The sequence below is a fragment of the Brachyistius frenatus genome, unplaced genomic scaffold (genome assembly GCF_029030835.1).
Source record: "Brachyistius frenatus isolate BFR_SWC_R1_liver_20210118 unplaced genomic scaffold, ASM2903083v1 Contig_342, whole genome shotgun sequence".
In the NCBI taxonomy this organism is placed as follows: Eukaryota; Metazoa; Chordata; class Actinopteri; family Embiotocidae; genus Brachyistius; species Brachyistius frenatus.
The window spans coordinates 1-19,563 of NW_027210941.1; the positions used below are offsets into that span (position 1 = coordinate 1).

Below are 19,563 nucleotides of genomic sequence, written 5' to 3' on the forward strand. Positions count from 1 at the left end.
TATCTGAAGAACAAAGATATCTGATGAACAAAGATATCTGATGATCAAAGATATCTGATGAACAAAGATATCTGAAGAACAAAGATATCTGATGATCAAAGATATCTGGTGATCAAAGATATCTGGTGATCAAAGATATCTGAAGAACAAAGATATCTGAAGAACAAAGATATCTGAAGAACAAAGATATCTGATGAACAAAGATATCTGATGAACAAAGATATCCATGGACTCATGTGTTTTTAACATTTTAGCTCCGTGTCATGTGTTCAAACCAAACCGGTCCAGCTAGCCTCCTCTAGGATTGTAAGTGCGTGACTATCCGTGGTGTTACGGTACGGGTGCTCGGAGCGACCAAAAAGGACCAAAAGAGACCCGACTTCACCAAATGGGTCATTTAATAGAACTAGAACAAGTAGAAACTACATTATATTACATATTGTATGAAACTCTATTCTAATTCTATATTCCATTGAGGAGGTGGAGGGATATTTGTAGTGATGAGCAGGATGTAATGTCATGATGATTTGTTCCAGAGACCAATCAGATCTCTGGGGGCGGAGCTACTGGGTGTATGATATCAATTAAAATACGCAAGAAAATATTGATGTCGGCCAGTCCTAGAAACGTTTTGTGTGTATTTACTGTAATGTTTTCCAGTTCTTTTCTTCTGTTAATGTCACCGTCTGGTTGAAGAGACCGGCGTCCTGACGTCCATGGTTCTGGTCCGTGTGTCCTCTAGCCGACGACCAGATCTCAGTGAAGGTGAATGAGAGCGGCTGGGCCTGGATGGTGTGTGGAGAGACTCTGATCATCTGGAAGATCTGCCAGACGACTGTAGCGAAGGTAGTAGTCATGGCAATGCCACCGCTCACCAGATCCATCAGGAATAAATACATTTAAAATTAATCCACACGCCGCACCCCCCCACCACACGCTGCACCCCCCCACCACACGCTTCACACACACACACACACACACACACACACACACACACACACACACACACACACACACACACACACACACACCCACCACCACACGCTGTTGGGGGGTGGAAACACTGAGCTCTGGAACATTCCTGTGAAGTCTGTTATATTCATACAAGTCTGAGGTTACAGGAAAATAAAATGTGGACAATCTGAATCATTTATTGATTCTTAAGTAGTTTAGGAGGAAAAGCGTTGACGGGCTGCAGCTCCTCAAATGGGACGATTTGATGAAAATTAATGTTTCTTTTTTCGAACTGTTCAGAAAGACAAGCAAGATTTTTTATTTATTTTTTTACATTTTCTGATATTTTTTGGACTAAATGATGAATGTAAAAATGCTCATAGCTCAAAGTGATGATCACCTGCAGCCGGTGAGGAGCCGCGGTCAAACACCTGGTTCTTTAACTGTTTCCTGCAGCTGTCGGTGTGTAAGGAGCTGCAGCTGCTCAGCAGCGAATACAACTACACGGCCGACCTCATCGCCGTGACGTCCTCCGCTCCCCTGGACGTGGCCGCCGTTCAGTCCATAGCCGTCCTGGCGGTGGCCGCGGAGGGAACGGCTCGGTTCTGGCCCAGCCTGGCTCAGGAGGGCAACTACACCGACACAGACGTGGACCTGGGAGATCTCTGCAACTTTGTGGTTGCCGTCAGAGTAAGTAGACGCTCAGATGCGTTTCTCTCTCCGGACATGGCAGCTGATTCGTTACCAAAATCTGTTTGATAAAGCGGGACTTTTTTTGTTTTTTTTTATTTGCACATTCCTCACGTGGTTCCTGAACAGCTCCTCTCTCCTCTCAGGGTGGAAGCTTCGTCTTGTCCTCAGTTAAGAGTCAGCTGTTGAGGGCGAGCGCCGATCCTTCTGGAAAGCTGCAGTATCGAGCGCTGCATCAGGGTCAGGGGATGCTGTCGGGCATCGGACGCCGGGTCTCCAGCCTGTTCGGCATCCTCTCCTCGCCGGCCAGTGACACGGTGAGAGGGGAAGGGGAGGGTGTGTGTGGGGGTGGTGGTCATTTTGTGTGACGGCTCCGTCGTTAGCCTTTACAGCATCTTTACAACCTCTGTGTCTGTAAAAAGATGACTTGCTGATGTTGACCGAAGGCTCCTGTACAAAGCCACATGTCCCCACGTGTCAGTGTGTTCACATTTATGGTATTTTGGAGACGTTGTACATCTGTGCTGTTACTTCGGAGACACTTGTGTGTCTCTATTGAAGGTGGCGTAGAAATTACTGTGCAGGAGGGGATGTTATCTTACAGCTCAAGTACTTTATCATATTCTGAAATCCTGCAAACCTTTATCCCCCACTTGTTTCCATCACCGTGATAACATTCAACCTGTAGCCCTCCCCTACCTGTTTGTTCCTTCATCTTCTTTGTATTTAGCGGGACTTCTCGCAGACTGCAGCTGAATCGTGCCGTCTCTGTCTGTTACAGCTCCACGGCGTGCTGTGGGCCGGAGGAAGCAGCTGTCTGTACACGCTGACCACCTCCAGTCTGAGCAAGTGGGAGGTGGACGACAGCTCGGAGCACCAGATCTTCAGCTGGGATTCCTGCAGAGCTCTGACGGAGAGCATCGCCGATGCCATCTGGGTCAGTACCAAGGATTCACATGACCGCATCACGAGGGATGTCACGGTGCACTAAATCACACAGTTCTGGGGTCACAGTAGAGCAAAGAAACCGGAAGATACACCATAAGAAAATAAATTACAGAAACGCATACAATAAAAATAAGATCGATAAAAAGAATAAGACCAACAAAAAAAAATAAGACCAATGAATTTTTATTTTTATTTCACTTTATTATACAATAATATATAAATTAATAATAAATACAAACGCACACATTCATAAATTTACAAATACACAAGTTAACATTTTTGTCAGTTGTTTTGACGAATGTGAACATTCAGCAGTGGATCATTGGCCATAAGTCTTGCTGACAGGAAATATCACATTCATGAAGCGTTTCTTTTTTCTTGTCTAAAATTAATGTGCCAGTTTTGTGCTAAATTCTGCCGGCTGCCACCTGCACACACAAAAAGAGTGTTTCTCATCAATGCAGAATCATGTAACCCGACTTTTACCTTCAATCAGACTTATCTTTTATTCAGCTAAAGCCTCAGTAAAGTTTAACTTTGCATTACATAAGTTTTTCCCGGTTGATTAAAAACAAACAATTTTATTGCTGAGAATGTGAGTGAAGTTTTAATGACTAATGAAGTGACGTCTCTTCCACCAGGGCTCAGACAGCAACTACCAGGAGATGAAGGAGGGCGCCAACGTGGCGTACCTGGACATGAAACTCTGCCAGTGAGTGAAACCTGTTGTTTGTTGCCATTAGTTTGTTGCTGTTACTTTGTTGCCATTAGTTTGTTACAGTTAGTTTGTTGTCGTTACTTTGTTACCGTTAGTTTGTTGCTGTTACTTTGTTGCCATTAGTTTGTTACAGTTAGTTTGTTGTCGTTACTTTGTTACCGTTAGTTTGTTGCCATTAGTTTGTTGCTGTTACTTTGTTGCCATTAGTTTGTTGCCGTTACTTTGTTGCCGTTAGTTTGTTGACTTTGTTGCCATTAGTTTGTTGCCAATAGTTTGTTGCTGTTTGTTTCCGTTAGTTTGTTGCCTTTACTTTGTTGCTGTTAGTTTGTTGACTTTGTTGCCATTAGTTTGTTGCTGTTACTTTGTTGCCATTAGTTTGTTGACGTCAGTTTGTTGCCGTTAGTTTGTTGCTGTTACTTTGTTGCTGTTAGTTTGTTGCCATTAGTTTGTTGCTGTTTGTTTCCGTTAGTTTGTTGCCGTTACTTTGTTGCTGTTAGTTTGTTGCTGTTACTTTGTTGCCATTAGTTTGTTGCCGTTACTTTGTTGCCATTAGTTTGTTGCTGTTACTTTGTTTCCGTTAGTTTGTTAACATTAGTTTGTTGCTGTTTGTTTCCGTTACTTTGAATCCGTTAGTTTGTTGCCGTTAGTTTGTTGCTGTTAGTTTGTTGACTTTGTTGCTGTTACTTTGTTGCTGTTAATTTGTTGCCATTAGTTTGTTGCTGTTTGTTTCCATTACTTTGAATCCGTTAGTTTGTTGCTGTTACTTTGTTGCCATGAGTTTGTTGCCAATAGTTTGTTGCTGTTTGTTTCCGTTACTTTGAATCCGTTAGTTTGTTGCTATTACTTTGTTGCCATTAGTTTGTCGCTATTACTTTGTTGCCGTTTGTTTGTTGCCATTAGTTTCTTGCTGTTTGTTTGCGTTACTATGAATCCGTTAGTTTGCTGCTGTTACTTTGTTGCCATTAGTTTGTTGCCCTTACTTTGTTGCCATTAGTTTTTTGTTTTAAACGTTATGCTAAAATCGACATGTAGAAATGTAGTGGTCGAATAATAATGGTTGTATTTGTCCCTGTGGTGGTCTGCTGGGTGATGACGAGGTTGATTGTGACTTTCCTGCACTCAGACAGCAGATATAGAGCAGATTTCCTGGTGGCGGCCATGTTGCCTTTTTGTTGTGGTCACGTGAACGCTCTCAAATGGAAAGTCGGAGGTTACCAAATAAGAACTTTCCCACTTTCCAGCTGCCTGAACGCACCATTAATCATTCAAATGTCCATTTACTCCACATTTAACAAGTGATCAACACAAGATGTTGCACTAAACAGGCTGAATTGTAAAGGGATTTCTTGGTTCTTGGATTTTTTTTCACAAAAGACTAAAACGTGACTCATTGTTTTCAGTTTGCAGGCACAAAACAGTGAACATAAAATAATAAAAGACCTGTACCATATGTAAATGCATACTTATTATGCATATTGTTGAATTGACTCTGAATTGATCTGGACTCTGGCCATGTCGTTAGCATGACCAAATATTTAGCGCAGATGTAACACGTTTACTGAGAAAACATCAATCTCAGAATTTTAAAAATCAATATTGGCTCATTCAATTAAAGATAAATTGAGAAAAAAAAAATTCATCCAACCCTACAAACTTCATGCTCCTTTTAACCTTTGTCAAAAAAGTTATTAGTTTGTTAACTTTACTTTCAGTTGTTGAAAGCTCTGCACAATTCTGCATCTCAGACTGAACCGGGCCCGACTCTCCTCCGTGTGCTTTCAGAGCTGGTCTGGTGGTTTTGGCTGCAGCCTGGAACCCGTCGGACACTCCCTGCATGGCCTACTTCTGCCTCGTCACCCTGCAGGACCATGGAGCCTCCATCTCTGACCACTTCACCGTGGAGGTCACCAAGTACAACTCTCCCTTCCAGGTCAGTCCTGCAGGGGAGAATGAAACCCAGTCTGAGGATGCACAGCCTTCCTGACTGCATCTGTTAAAGCCTCAGATTATTATTATTATTTTTTTTTTTTACTTCTTTGTGTAATATCCAGCCATGCAGACTATAAAAAAATTAGTTGTATATTCCAAAACTAGTGGATCCAAATTGTAGGCAATTTCTGCCAAATAACTTGTCTTTATAAAAACTGCTGACTGTGGATTATCCTCAGTAACCAAGACACTTGTTGTGTTCCAGATGACATATTTCCGTTACTACACTAACTAATAGTACTCTTCCATGTTGGGACTCCTACTTGTGTAGAACAGGAATTGTGTTGTTTCAAATCGCACACTGACAGAAACACCTTCATTTGAAAATCCTTTATGTCGGTGGCCCCGCCCCTTCCTCTACAGAGACAAGATGGCGACCGTTTAAGGTGGAAAGTATCCAGAGTTTCACACTACTTCTTTTTTTTTGGAGCGTTCTGGTTCTGAGTGATTTATCCTGGAACTTGTAGTGTTCTGATGGTTCTGTACTGACAGAGAGAACACACTGATGTACTCAGAGTAGAGAGTTAGTACACAAGTACAACATCTGGAACACAAGTACAACATCTGGAACGCAGCAAGGGTTTCTGGAAAGAGGCAGTTGTTGACTTTTTTTTTTACTTAAAAAATGTGAAATGCTTTGAGCCTCATTCTCATTGGAGTCACAGTGGAAACCTCAGATGGTTGTTTGAAACAAACGTGGTCAGATAAGATCACACACCAGAGAAAAATGAAATCACGTATTATATAAATATACGTGATTTTTATATATATCTTTATATATATATATAAAAATCACGTATATTTATATAACAACACAATCATTTATAAATATATAAATATTTGTCTGAACTTCCACTTTAGTTTTGTTGCATCGGCAGTCTGGTTTTTGTATTTTAGTATTTGTCTCTCTCCCTTGTGTTTTGTTAGACTTTCTGCCACAGGAAACAGGAAGTGTGTGCTTTATTTTGAAAGTATTTTCCTGTGTTGTTTGCTCAGAGCGAGGAGGCCCTGCAGGCCACGCGGCTGCTGCTGCCGCGCTGCCCCGGCTCCACCGCCTTCCTCTACAACGACGAGCTGGTGTTCGCCTGCTCAACGGGAACCGGCAGGGGAGACGTTCCTGATGAGAAAATCAGCTTCAACTCTCCAGGTGAGGAGTCACAGTCCTGTGAGATGGAGCTCACGAATCACACCGGAGAGCTGATGTGAATCTCTGCTGCTGTCTGTACAAACACTGAATATAATAGACGAGATAAAAGAGTCCGATGGAAATAATACAGCTCGATGGGGTTACAGAGGATTTTAATGATTGTTCAGAAGTCACTTGATAAAGATTTTACTATTAATCGTATCCATGGAACATAGTGAGGAGACAGAAACAACATTAAATGAATAATGTACATGCAAGTTTATTTGTATGGCATCATTCAATAAAAAACTTCACATTAGGTGTTGTGCAGGTCACAGAAAGACTTAAATGGTGTTAAAAAAAAAAGTCCTCAATAGTTTTTGTATTTAGGACCTCTGACCATATGAAATGTCTGTATGTGGAGTTCAAATACATCCTGATTAAGTTTATTAGGAAACGCTGGTTAGCACTGACATAAGAAGGCGATATAAATATAAACAAATTCATGCTCACTGGGTGTTGAAATAATATTTTTGTCATATTTCTTTTTATATTTTGGTGTTAAAAAGAGGTTTGATTTGCAATATTTAATATTGTTTGTTTTATTATTTTATTCGGCAAACCCCGGAAGAAACCCTGAATTAAGTAAAAACGTATCATGAGCATCACATCTTACAGAAACAGTCTGATTTATTATCATGGAAACTTTATTTCCATATGAAGTGTTGTTGTTCAGGCCTGTGGGATGTTGACGTTGGTCTTTGCATCCAGGTGACGGTGTCCGTGGAGGCGGCTGCTGTGCCAACCTGCCCGTCTTCTTCTCCCAGAACAGCGGGCTGGTGGCGGTGGTGGCCAGAGAGGGCGCCTCCATCCTGCCGGAGACCATGGAGGAGTCGCTGTGCTCCTCGCTGGCCGCTGCCCCAGAGGTAAAACACAAGCCTTCAGGAGGAGATCCAGCGAGGGGAAAAAAAGGAGACGGATAGAGAAGACGGATATAATGACACTCTGCTCGTCACCGAATCCATCACACATTTCTAATTTAGACTTTGCGTTGAAGGTTTCGGCCATGGAGACTCCGACCAGAGGGGAGCCTGTAGCTCAGGAGGACAAGACCAGACTCCTGAAGGCAGCTTTCCTGCAGTTCTGTCGGTACGTAAATAAACAGCTTCCTTTAAAAAAAACAAGAGAAGGATTCCTGACATCAGCAGGTCCAGTTCAGTCGTCTCAGTCGAGCATCAGACAGAATCTGCAAAGGATCTGTGTTCCTCTGGCAAAGACGAAGGTGGTTCATTTCAGCTCTGTGGGGATATTACCGCCAAATCAGGTGAAACCATGACATCAAACATGATGTTCGGAGCTTTCTTATTTCTCTGCATCATTTACTGTTGGTAAATTTGGCTGTTTGCAACATCTTAGACTTCTGATGAACACGATGTGAAAATAAATCTTTTCTTGAGCTCACAGTACTAAAAAGAAAAAGTCTGTGGTTGAGATTCTCTGCAGCTAATTGACACATTTAACTGTGCGTTAAACGATCCAAACCCTGACCCTGCATGTCGGACCGGGTTTTAGGATCTTAGAAAGGATTCATGATCCAACCGAGCTGCATGCTGAATTGTTTCGACTGTTTCAGAAACCTCCAAACCTTACTTCTGAAACAATAAACCCACTTCACACCACGATCGGCCATCTGTCGACCTAAGAGAGAATAACACTCTTTTATTTATTACTTTACAACAGAGCATTAGGGCCACATTAAAGGATAAATAACGAGAGGAGGATTTCATTTTTTTTTTTAGGTTTGCTTTGAGAATAAAGTTGAAATGTCAAAAATAAAATTTAACGAATATTTTAACAGGAAGTCAAAATGTCAAGAAAAAAAGTTTTAATAAAATTTCCAGAATAAAGCCGAACTTTTGGGAATTAATTGAAGTAATTAATTTTCACATATGATCCTACATGATGCCTCGTGTAGATGAACTCATGCAACTGTCATCGTAACGAGGAAATTATTTCTCGATTAAACACAGTTTGTTATTGATTATCAGGACCGGACGGATAAACCACACAAACATGGAGGAGGTAGACGTACTCGACACAGTAAGATCATAGATGGTATGTTTGATCCTGAAGTTGTGGAGCTCATGAAACACCCCAGCAGAAGTCCAAACATACTTCCTTGGCTTCTCAACACCTGTGTTTAATTTTTGAAATAAGATATCAACTTTATTCTCAAAAGTTCGACTTTATTCTTGAAATCTAATTTCAACTTCATTCTCGATATTTTGACTGTTTTTCTTGACATTTGCAGATAATAAAAAATATTTTTTGTGTGTACAACTCGATGCTGATGATGCAACTATCAGCGTCTCTCTGAAGAGATTGTCTTCAAATGTGCGCCGTTGTCCCTGATTTTAAAACTGTGTTGTGAGTGTCGGCTCTTTACTCCACCTGGATCTTTGACAAACCAGTTCTGAGCAAATAAGAAGCTGTGAACTCTGAATAAGAAGCTGTGAACTCTGAATAAGAAGCTGTGAACTCTGAATAAGAAGCTGTGAACTCTGAATAAGAAGCTGCTGTGCTCTCCTCTGTCAGTAACGACCTGGTGGGAGCTCAGACGGTCACAGACGAGCTCTTCCCCGCCGACGGGGACGGAGAGGAGGGAGCAGAGCTGGACAACATGGTGACTCAGATCAACCTGGACCTGGTGGACGATTACCCGGCGTCAGATCCCCGCTGGGCCGAGTCCGTCCCCGATGGTGAGGACGGGAGGACAGACGTTATTAACCAGCTCCTAAAAAAGTTTAAACCCGTCATGATGTTTGATATAATTTCTGCATGAATTGGGGCCTGATGTTCTACTGCAGGAAGGTGTTTGAGCCACGAGAAAGCAGACGAACTCCCCGACGCTGTCAGGCTCTGCTCTGGATTTGATATTTTACATCCTGTTTTTAGAGGAGGATTCATACGTTTTCAGTGTTTTTTTGTTTATACATTTTTTATTTCTGTTTCTGTTGTTTCAGAAAGCGCCGGCTTCCCTCTCACCTCCCTTATCATCCTCCACCAACTGGAGGACAAGATGAAGGCCCACGGCTGCTTCATGGACTTTCTGCTCCAGGTGAAGGCGCACACCTGTTTGTGAATGTGTTGTGTGTGTGTATACACTCATTCACCAATATCTTCTTAAGATTTTCATTAAATTTGTTCTTAAATGTCCTCAGAAAAAGTCTACGTCAGATTCACAACGTGTTCTTAAACATTTGTTTGCGCCTTTGTTCAAAGCGCATGCCAGTTGTTCCTAATTAGCATAAACGCCCTGCTAATGCCCATAAAAGGGCACAAGACTGCAGTGCCGTGTGCACACGCAGTCACAGACAGTGAGTGAGAAGCGAGAAGTTGAGAGAAGCCTTGTTCACCTGCATCCTGTTCACCCACAAAAAATTCACGACACATCTGATGGCCTGGACCGCGATGTTTTAGACTCCAACTCGTGCAGTAAACCTCCGCTGATGTTGCACTGAAGGCACCTTCACTAACAGACTAAAAATGAATCTTCTCAGACCGGAATGAGAGATCGGTGTTTTCATACCTCCCGTGCTCTCCTGGCAGGTGGGTCTGCTGGACCGGCTGGGTCAGGTGACTGTGCGTTCATCTCCAATGGCAACCCGCCTGTTGCTGTGCGAGCACGCCGAGAAGCTGCAGGCGGCCATGGTGCTGAAGAACCACCACACCAAACACCCTGAGCTGGTCAACCGGGCCATCAGCGCCGCGCTGCAGAGGAGCAACACCTCGGTGCCGCCCAGCCTTACCGCCGCCGACGTTTTCTTCAGGGAGGTCCGTGTCCCACCCCGTGGAAACGCCCATACAGTTTAGTGTTGTTGTACTTGCACGGCTGTGAGACTGTTGCTGTGGTTACGCTCACAGGTGTCTCAGATCTCCTCGGTGTTCGATTGTCTGCTGGAGGAGGAGGAGCGGAGTTTGAGGGAGAGTCCGGTCGACTCAGTGCAGTGGGCCGAGGTGGTTCTCACCGTCAACAACATCATCAAGGTAAATTCACAAGTTGTCATTTCATGAAGGGCGATGTGCTCTAACAGAGAGAGAAGACAAAAGACTTATTAAATGCAGCGTTCCCACGGATCTGGTTGTATCTGGGAGTCTCTGGTTGTATCTGGGAGTCTCTGGTTGTATCTGGGAGTCTCTGGTTGTATCTGGGAGTCTCTGGGAGTATCTGGGAGTCTCTGGGAGTATCTGGGAGTCGGGGAGTATCGGGGAGTCTCTGGGAGTATCAGGGAGTCTCTGGGAGTATCTGGGAGTATCTGGGAGTCTGGGAGTATCGGGGAGTATCGGGGAGTATCGGAGAGTATCAGGGAGTCTCTGGGAGTATCGGGGAGTCTCTGGGAGTATCAGGGAGTCTCTGGGAGTATCTGGGAGTCTGGGAGTATCGGGGAGTATCGGGGAGTATCGGAGAGTATCAGGGAGTCTCTGGGAGTATCGGGGAGTCTCTGAGAGTATCTGTGACTATCGGGGAGTCTGGGAGTATCGGGGAGTCTCTGGGAGTATCGGGGAGTCTCTGAGAGTATCTGTGACTATCGGGGAGTCTGGGAGTATCGGGGAGTATCAGGGAGTCTCTGGGAGTATCTGGAAGTATCGGGGAGTCTCTGGGAGTATCGGGGAGTCTCTGGGAGTCTGGGAGTATCGGGGAGTATCAGGGAGTATCGGGGAGTCTCTGGGAGTATCAGGGAGTCTCTGGGAGTATCGGGGAGTATCAGGGAGTATCGGGGAGTATCAGGGAGTCTCTGGGAGTCTCTGGGAGTATCGGGGAGTATCGGGGAGTCTCGGGAGTATCGGGGAGTCTCGGGGAGTCTGGGAGTATCGGGGAGTATCAGGGAGTATGTGGGAGTATCGGGGAGTCTCCAGGAGTATCGGGGAGTCTCTGGGAGTTTGCACGTTTTTATTTTTGTTGCCATTTCTCAGAATGTGTGGTCTTTTATTCGTGTTATTTCAGGTGTTATTTCCCGTGTTTCCGTACTGCCGTGGTGGTTTTATCCTCCTTCTGTTCCTCAGTAAGCGGCAGCACGTCAGTAAAGATTCTGACTTTCCATAAACATGCAGGAAAATGTCAATTTCAAGAGCTTCAGTTACAAAATGAAGACGGCAAAGATTGAGTGATAAAAACAGAGGACAGAAAAGCTGAAGCTTTAGTTTGTAAAACGAGCAAAGGTCTATTAAACATGGGAGACAGAGACTTTCGGTAAGAAGCAGACTCGCTTCCCACTTTCTAAAAGTTTAAAAGGTTTTTTTGCACCAGGATCAGTGTGTTTATAAAGTGCACAGGAGTCGTGTGGGATCATAATTGTGCAGCAGGTTTAAGCAGTGAAAAGGTTTCTGTTGAAAATGGCTGAGAATAAAATAATGTGTCTGTTTCTCGTCCGTCCTGTTTATTGTAGTTTCAGCTTTTTTACTAGGTGAGAGTCGTTGAACTGGACGTTTGACTTGAAGTGGGAGTCCTGCAATTTATAGTGATGTGTATGAAATATTGTGTGTGTCTCTCTGTGTGTGTGTGTGTCTCTGTGTGTGTGTGTGTGTGTGTCTCTGTGTGTGCGCCTGTCTGTGTGTGTGTGTGTGTGTGTGTGTGTGTGTCTCTGTGTGTGTGTGTGTGTGTGTGTGTGTGTGTGTGTGTGTGTGTGTGTGTGTGTGTGTGTGTGTGTGTGTGTGTAGGACATACTCCAGGCGTCTGGTCAGTACAGAGAGACGAAGGCCTCCATGTACAGAGCTTCTGAAAATGCTGCTGTGGAGCCCGAGTACATCCCATGGACAGGTAACATCCGTCTTCTCCTGTTTGTCAAACAGAAGACAAATTGTGTTTCAAAAGAGGCAGCAACAAAAAAAACCTGCTGAAAAACAGGAACAGCTTCAGTAGCTTCATTGGTTAAGACTGGGAGGTTGGTGGGAGATGGATTTATTTTTCCGACCGGTCGGTGGTCTGCAGTGTTTTCACATCAACTTTTAGTATCATAGCAGCTCGCTCGGACTCCGACGGAGGCGAAACCACAATTATTATCCAGGTATCAAAACCAAAAGCAAAACATGTGAATTAATTTGCCTGTGAAACTCAGTTTGTGTTCAGTCATAAAGTTATGAGCCTGTGCTGTTTTCAAGCTGCCGGTGTTGCTAGGAAACAACACGCATCCTAAACGTCCTTTAAACATCTCCAGGATTCTTTTTGTGATCGTGTCCATCAAAAATGCTTCATCTGGCAGCAGATCTTCTCAAAAATCATATTTCAATATGAAAAGTTACAAGAAGAAAACAAAGAAGGAAAAACAAGTCATATGTTTGCTGTAAATAAAGTCCAACTTAAGTAATTGAAAAAAAAATCCTGAAAAATATGAAGCACACTTCAGATACCTAATAGTTGCTAAAAATAGATTTCCCTCTGTCCAATTACTTTCTTAAACAATTACATTTATTTTAAATGCCGAATTAATATCACAGATGGCTGAAAGTATTTTGATATCAACTTTCTTTATATTTGAATCTTTTCGTCTGGTCCGTGTCCTGCAGCGTCGGGCAGCGTTGGTGGAGTTCGCACCGTCATCTCCCGCCAGCACGACATCATCCTGCGCTCCGTGTACCCGCACGCCGACTCAGAGCTGCGCAGCGCCCTCTGTGAGCAGCTGGTGGCGCTGTTGGATATCTACTTGGGTGGCTACGTGGCCCAGCTGACCTCCCTGCAGCAGCAGAGGCCCCCCGGGGCCCAACAGGAGCGCTACAACAGCCTGGAGATGGAGTACAGCCAGCGGCGCTCCGAGCTGCTGTCGCCGCTGTGTGAGTAGATCGTTGAACAAACAGGAAACCTGGAAATCTGTGAATGATTTTAGAATTCTTTGTAGTTTTACGTTGAGGAACATTATTCTTAGATTGTTGAACTATTTTCCAACACAGTCTTTCAGAGTGGTGAACCTCTCCCCATCTTCACTGCTGAGAGACTCCGCCTCTCTGAAATCATCTTTTATACCCAATCTGTTGCCATGGTAACCTGATTAGTTATCAGATGTTCCACCAGGTTTTTATTTTTTTTATTTTACACAACTTTTCCGGTCTTTTGTTGCTCCTCTTCCAACTTTTTTGAAACTTGTTGGCATCAAATTTAAAATATGCATATATTTAAATTTAGTTCAATCTAATTTGAATGAGATGTGGGTTTAAAGGATTTGCAAATCATTGCATGCGGTTTATATTTTCATTTTGTACAGCGTCCCAGCTCTCTTTGTGATTGAATATTACTTTGAACTGGGGATTATGTGTCTGATTAGTATATTATCTTCTCATGAGTGGAAGTAAACCTGAATTAAGCTCAGATGAAGACGTGTGTCCAGAAAACAGGAAACAGCCGGTAATCTGCTGTCTGTTTTATTCAGACGATGAAAAGCTGCATTTACAAATAACAATCTTGTAAAAATGCTGCAAAATGAATTCAAAATGGTTCTGTTCCGTGTGTTGTGATGGTGGTTCTGTTCCGTGTGTTGTGATGGTGGTTCTGTTCCGTGTGTTGTGATGGTGGTTCTGTTCCGTGTGTTGTGATGGTGGTTCTGTTCCGTGTGTTGTGATGGTGGCTCTGTTCCGTGTGTTGTGATGGTGGTTCTGTTCCGTGTGTTGTGATGGTGGCTCTGTTCCGTGTGCTGTGTGTTGCAGTGGAGCTGGGTCAGTACCCGTGGGTGGCCGCCCTGGCTGAAAAGTACTGCGACTTCGACATCCTGGTCCAGATGTGCGAGCAGACGGACAACCAAAGCCGCCTGCAGCACTACATGGCCAAGTTCGCCGAGCAGGTGCACAACGACACAAACACAAACTCTGTTTTATTTGTTTTGTGCTGTCGAGGCAGATTTGTGATGTTGGACTCTAAAGATACTGAACTGACTCAATTAAAATGTAGACAAATATATTATGAAGCGTGTTATTTTCAGCATGTTCAATGTCGTTTTTTGCCATCAGCAGTAATATTTTGATTCCTTGTTGTTTTCAGGTACTTTTTAAACACTAATTCAAACATGAATCCTCAGTTTATTGTGATTTGCATTTCCATAGTAACACAATGAGACCACAGCCCTGAGAAGATGAAGCAAAGTAGTCGGTGGACTTTAAAAAAAGTGCACCAAACAAAACAAATAAAAACATGCAGAGTGGGTAACAATGCTCCAAAAAACACAAGTTTACTCGACAAGTCAGTCACATTTAGACAGACTGGATATAAAAGAGTTCGTAGCTTCAGGTCTGTAAAATGGTTCTGATCCAGAAGTGTCTTCAGCTGCAATACCAGCGAGTGCCACTAGAGGTGGGCTCCAAAAAGCCTCCGGCTCCATAGACTCCCATTCAACTTCTCTCATCAAATCCAAAGTGAATAAAATGTGTCCATCAGTTCTCTCGGTGTTGTTAGCTAAAGTCACTCCTTCTTCTTAGTTTTCTGGAGGTCCATCTGAAAATAATCCCTCATTCATTAGAAAAGAAGATTCAAGAACACCTGTTTTTGGGGGCGTGTCTGTTTGATTGACAGGCCTGTGGTGCAGTCAGGTTACAGCTATCGGTGGGCGGGACGTAGTATCGTCAGGTTTCCGATCAGATCGGTCAGATCCACCGCTGGCTCCTCCCCCAGCTCGTCCAAATATGGTCACTTCCTGCTCCAAACCGCTCCGAACTAGCAAAGATGGTGACGGACAGAATCTGAACTGGAGGATTCATAACGTTCACAAACCAACGATGACATCACTGATGGATGATGACATCACTGATAGTTGATAACATCATTGATGGTTGAGAGAGGTTCCTGCAATAAACAAAAACAACAATGGTGTAACAAAGCTGCTTGTGTCCATCACACTCACCGACTCCCTCTTCGTCCCATCTGTTGTTTTCTGCTGCAGAACTTCGCCGACTTCCTGTTTCGTTGGTACATGGAGAAGGGGAAGAGGGGGAAGCTGCTGTCCCAGCCGGCCGCTCAGTACCAGCAGCTGGCCAGCTTCCTGGAGGCCCACCAACACCTGAGCTGGCTGCACCACATCCAGCTGCACGACTACCACCGAGTACACAACACACACACACACACACACACACACACACACACACACACACACACACACACACACACACACACTCTTCTACTTCTGTCTCTGAGGGCCTCGTTGCCACGGTGCATTCGTTTGGCTCAACATGTTTTAAAACAATATTCATTTGTCAATCTTTATTCTTTTTGTGCAGCACTTTAGGAGTTAATTGACACTCTTGAGACATTTAATTAATAGTTGATGGTCAGAAAAGTAAGTTTTAAGTTTTAATCACAAAATATTTGTTCTTTTATCAATTCATTTGATAAAATTCTGTACATTCTTCCAAAGTAAACGGGAAACAAGGAATTAAAAAAAACAATAATTGGTAGTTATAGCTCACATTCATTAATATTTTGGTGAAACTTCAGGAACCGTATTCACAAAGAGTCTCAATCCTCAGAGCTACTAACTAAAATAAAGAAATAAAACCTCAGGAAACTTCTCTGATCAGCTGTGATGGAGGAAAGGACAGAAACCTGATCTCAGGGAGGGGGTGTGGTCCACCCCGTTGCTAGGTGACACGTCCTTTTAACAGATGTGATTGGTTGATCCAAAATATTCCCTCTTGGTGATAAAGGGACAGAACGGACAGCGACCTCCGGTGGAGATCAAGTGAACTGCGTGTTAAAGCGTGTGTGTGATGAGTGCTGATGAAGGTTGACCAGACTCCAGTCATTTCTACACTCCAACATCTTCATCACTTTCATGTGTTGTTGTGTTGGTGGGAGAAGAGACGTCTCTGATGAGACCACAAACATCCTGCAGACCATCTGGACACTTTCATCAAGTCATTCAGAGTTTGAACAACATTTCTCTGACTTCGTATCATTTTCTCTCTAAGAAACTCTTCATCCTCTTGAAGTCTTCCTCTCTGATCCGGACAGTTCACCTCCTGCAGCTCTCTGAAGGCTGGAGATGTTTTTATCTTTACGAGGATCTACTTTTAACTTTGAGGGGAAATTCTTAGAAAACATCAGAACTCTAAGAACTTTCAGAGACTTTGTTCACTCTGAGGAACATTTAGTTCGAGGACTCTGTGAATCCGGTCTCCAAACGTCTCCATTAATAACCCGCTGCGCTGTGTAATGCAGGTTTTATCGCGGCGTCGTGGCTGACGTGGCGTCTCGTGTGTCCGCAGGCCTACAGGACTCTCTACAAGCAGGCCAACATGGAGACGCGCTACTTCGTGAAGAAGAAGACGCTGCTGGCTCTCAGTAAGCTGACGGCGCTGGCGTCCGACCTGCCGGCGGAGGAGCTCAACAAACAAGTCAACGGTAAGAGCACCTCCTGGTCATCGGGTCGTCACTGTTTAAAGTATTTTTTAGGAGTTATCTCAGCCAGGACGCCTGAAACTGTGAAACTTTTTCTAGTCACTGTTTCAATAAAAATAAGTTTTGTGTTTTACATTTTGTCTTAAGTTTAATCAAAGTGGTCCTAAATAAATAGATTTATTGCCTTCATGTGTCCGGTCAGACATGGTGGAGCAGGAGCGCTTCCTGCTGCACCAGGAGACGCTGCCTCGCCAGCTGCTGGAGGAGAAGCAGCAGAACCCCGACACCATGCCTCTGCTCAGCGCTCACAACCTCATCCAGGTGGAAACACGCATGCAGACGCCTCAAACACCGGCAGCACCACATCCGTCTTCTCAGTGCTTTAAATCTTTACTGAAATTGTTTGTGTTGGTAGCAGAGACCAACATTTTCCTACACTATCAAAATCAATCAACATCACTGTATTATTGTTTATTTGAAACGTTCACTTTATGTCAGTGACTACGTTAAAAGGCACACAAAAAATGAATGACAGGTACACGCATTATTATGCTATGTTTGTCACTAGGACTGTAAGTGCGTGACTATCCGTGGTGTTACGGTACGGGTGCTCGGAGCGACCAAAAAGGACCAAAAGAGACCCGACTTCACCAAATGGGTCATTTAATAGAACTATAACAAGTAGAAACTACATTATATTACATATTAGATGAAACTCTATTCTAATTCTATATTCCATTGAGGAGGTGGAGGGATATTTGTAGTGATGAGCAGGATGTGATGTCATGATGATTTGTTCCAGATGTTCAGTTGACCAATCAGATCTCTGGGGGCGGAGCTACTGGTTGCATAATTTGAAATTACACCTTATTTTTTGTGAAATCTGAACTGTTGCTAATTTGTATCTCGTCATCCACCTTCAGATACTCAAAGTCAGAAAGTTAATGGTGTTGAACACCAGCTGAAATGAGCCTCTGCCTATTAGATAAAAGAAGAAAACAACGTTTGCTCTTCTGATATTTGTGAAAGCTGATCAGTGCGACGTCAGCAGAGTGACCTTCAGCGTTTCCTCCTCTGCAGCTGTACGTCTGCGACGACAACAGGAGAGCCAACGAGTACGACTTCAAAAAGGCTCTGGACCTGCTGGAGTACATCGACGAGGTTTATCTGCTTTCATTGAGCTCTGCTGGCTTCTAGGTTTGAACAAGTCGGTCTTCAGTTAACGTCAACATTGTTCTGTGTTTATATCGCAGGAGGACGACGTGGACATCGACTCACTCAAATGTGAGATCTTCGGCAAAGCGCTCAAGAGAGACGAGTAAGATGTCATGTTTCTGTTTGTCCAGTCATTTAAATGGACCACAGATTTGTCAAATTTAAAGCAGCTCTAGTTAGTATTTGTTTAACGTTCATAAAGTGGAAACATGAAAGATTTCTCTGCTAGTGACGGATCTACACTGCAGTTTTAACAAAGAGAAAACAACCCTAAGCAGCCAGATATTTCTCTCAGGATACCAAAAGCAGAGTTAGAATATGTTGAATTTTGGACTTTTGTTCTCCTGGTGATCAGAAACACGACTCCAGCTCAATAATACCGATGGATTTGTTTCAGTTCACTAAAAACAACTTGAAAGGTGTGAATGAAGTCTTAATGTTATGTTCCCAGCTTGTTTCTGCTGCCCCCTAGTGTTCGCAAAAAGGCTTTTATAGCATTGCCGTTTTTAAATTTGAATGTTTAGTGTGGAAAACAATACGTCAGAAGAAATGGATGGAAACGCTGATTTGTAAATGTTATTTCCCAGACTGTGGCTGTTGTTTTCAATCACTTGTGTTTGCCTCTCAGCTTGTCCTCTGCTGACGGGACCGACGACCCTCTGGAAGCAGCCAAGGACAGCATCTTCATCAAGATCCTCCTCAAACTCATACAGGAAGGTGAGAAACGCTCAGGAAGGTGTCTTTAAGATTTCACTGAAGGACAGAAATATGTTAAATGAAGATATTTAGACCCTGAATACGGAGGCCCTGAAGGTCAAACGCAAAAACATTTCACAGAACACACAAATGTGGGGCGAGGTTAACATTAGCTTTTTCTTTCTTTACTATATAAGTACATAACATACTAACACTTGCTCATATGTAATGATCTTTATCATTCTGGCATATTTTACAGTGAGAGAAAGAACTGTTAATAATTCATCCTGTTGTTTGTTGATGCGTGTTTTTTCTTACACATCTCGAAAAAACAGGCAAAATTCATTTAATTTATGCATCTTTTGTTGTTGAGCAACAAACTAGCATCAAGCGTTCAGTTTCAGTTCATCTGGATCGTCATGTGATCAGAACGTATTGTCGTATTAAAGGATCGACTTGCAAACAAGCCTTAAAATGCTGTATTTCCTACGTCTGTTTTCCAGGTGTTCCCCTGCAGACGTACCTGCCCGACGTCAAAGAGCTGCTGGAGCTGGACGAGCTGAGCACTTTAAAATCAAAGCCCTATTTTGAATTTGTTCTTCGAGCCAATTACGAACATTACCTCCAAGCCCAGATGTGACAGCTGCCTCCTGCTCCTGTAACATCTGTTGCGCTTCAGCTTTCCTTTGCATTCTGATCATTTTACAGATTTGTCTCCATTGTGGCTCTTTTTCTAAATAAATGTTGTTATTTTCTGTACTTGGACTGATATTTTTACAAAAACAGGCACCGAGTTCTTCGTGATTTTACAGACACTGCTACTATACTGTAATTGATCAAAACAGAGCAATT

At 43.3% G+C, this 19,563-nt stretch overlaps 1 protein-coding gene across 1 annotated transcript; it reads left to right on the forward strand.

The window, feature by feature from the left end:
- Positions 1 to 737: 737 nt before the first annotated feature.
- nup133 (nucleoporin 133) lies at positions 738 to 19,470 on the forward strand. The gene is made up of 23 exons (XM_069723717.1): positions 738 to 846; positions 1,411 to 1,644; positions 1,791 to 1,961; positions 2,426 to 2,581; positions 3,234 to 3,304; positions 5,093 to 5,240; positions 6,296 to 6,446; positions 7,197 to 7,351; positions 7,483 to 7,574; positions 9,021 to 9,184; positions 9,449 to 9,543; positions 10,035 to 10,259; positions 10,350 to 10,472; positions 12,144 to 12,243; positions 12,990 to 13,253; positions 14,121 to 14,254; positions 15,347 to 15,505; positions 16,668 to 16,803; positions 17,003 to 17,121; positions 17,881 to 17,961; positions 18,054 to 18,118; positions 18,644 to 18,732; positions 19,215 to 19,470. The coding sequence occupies exons 1-23, from the start codon at positions 790 to 792 to the stop codon at positions 19,349 to 19,351; spliced, it is 3,126 nt and encodes a 1,041-aa protein (XP_069579818.1). The 5' UTR covers positions 738 to 789; the 3' UTR covers positions 19,352 to 19,470.
- Positions 19,471 to 19,563: the final 93 nt, after the last annotated feature.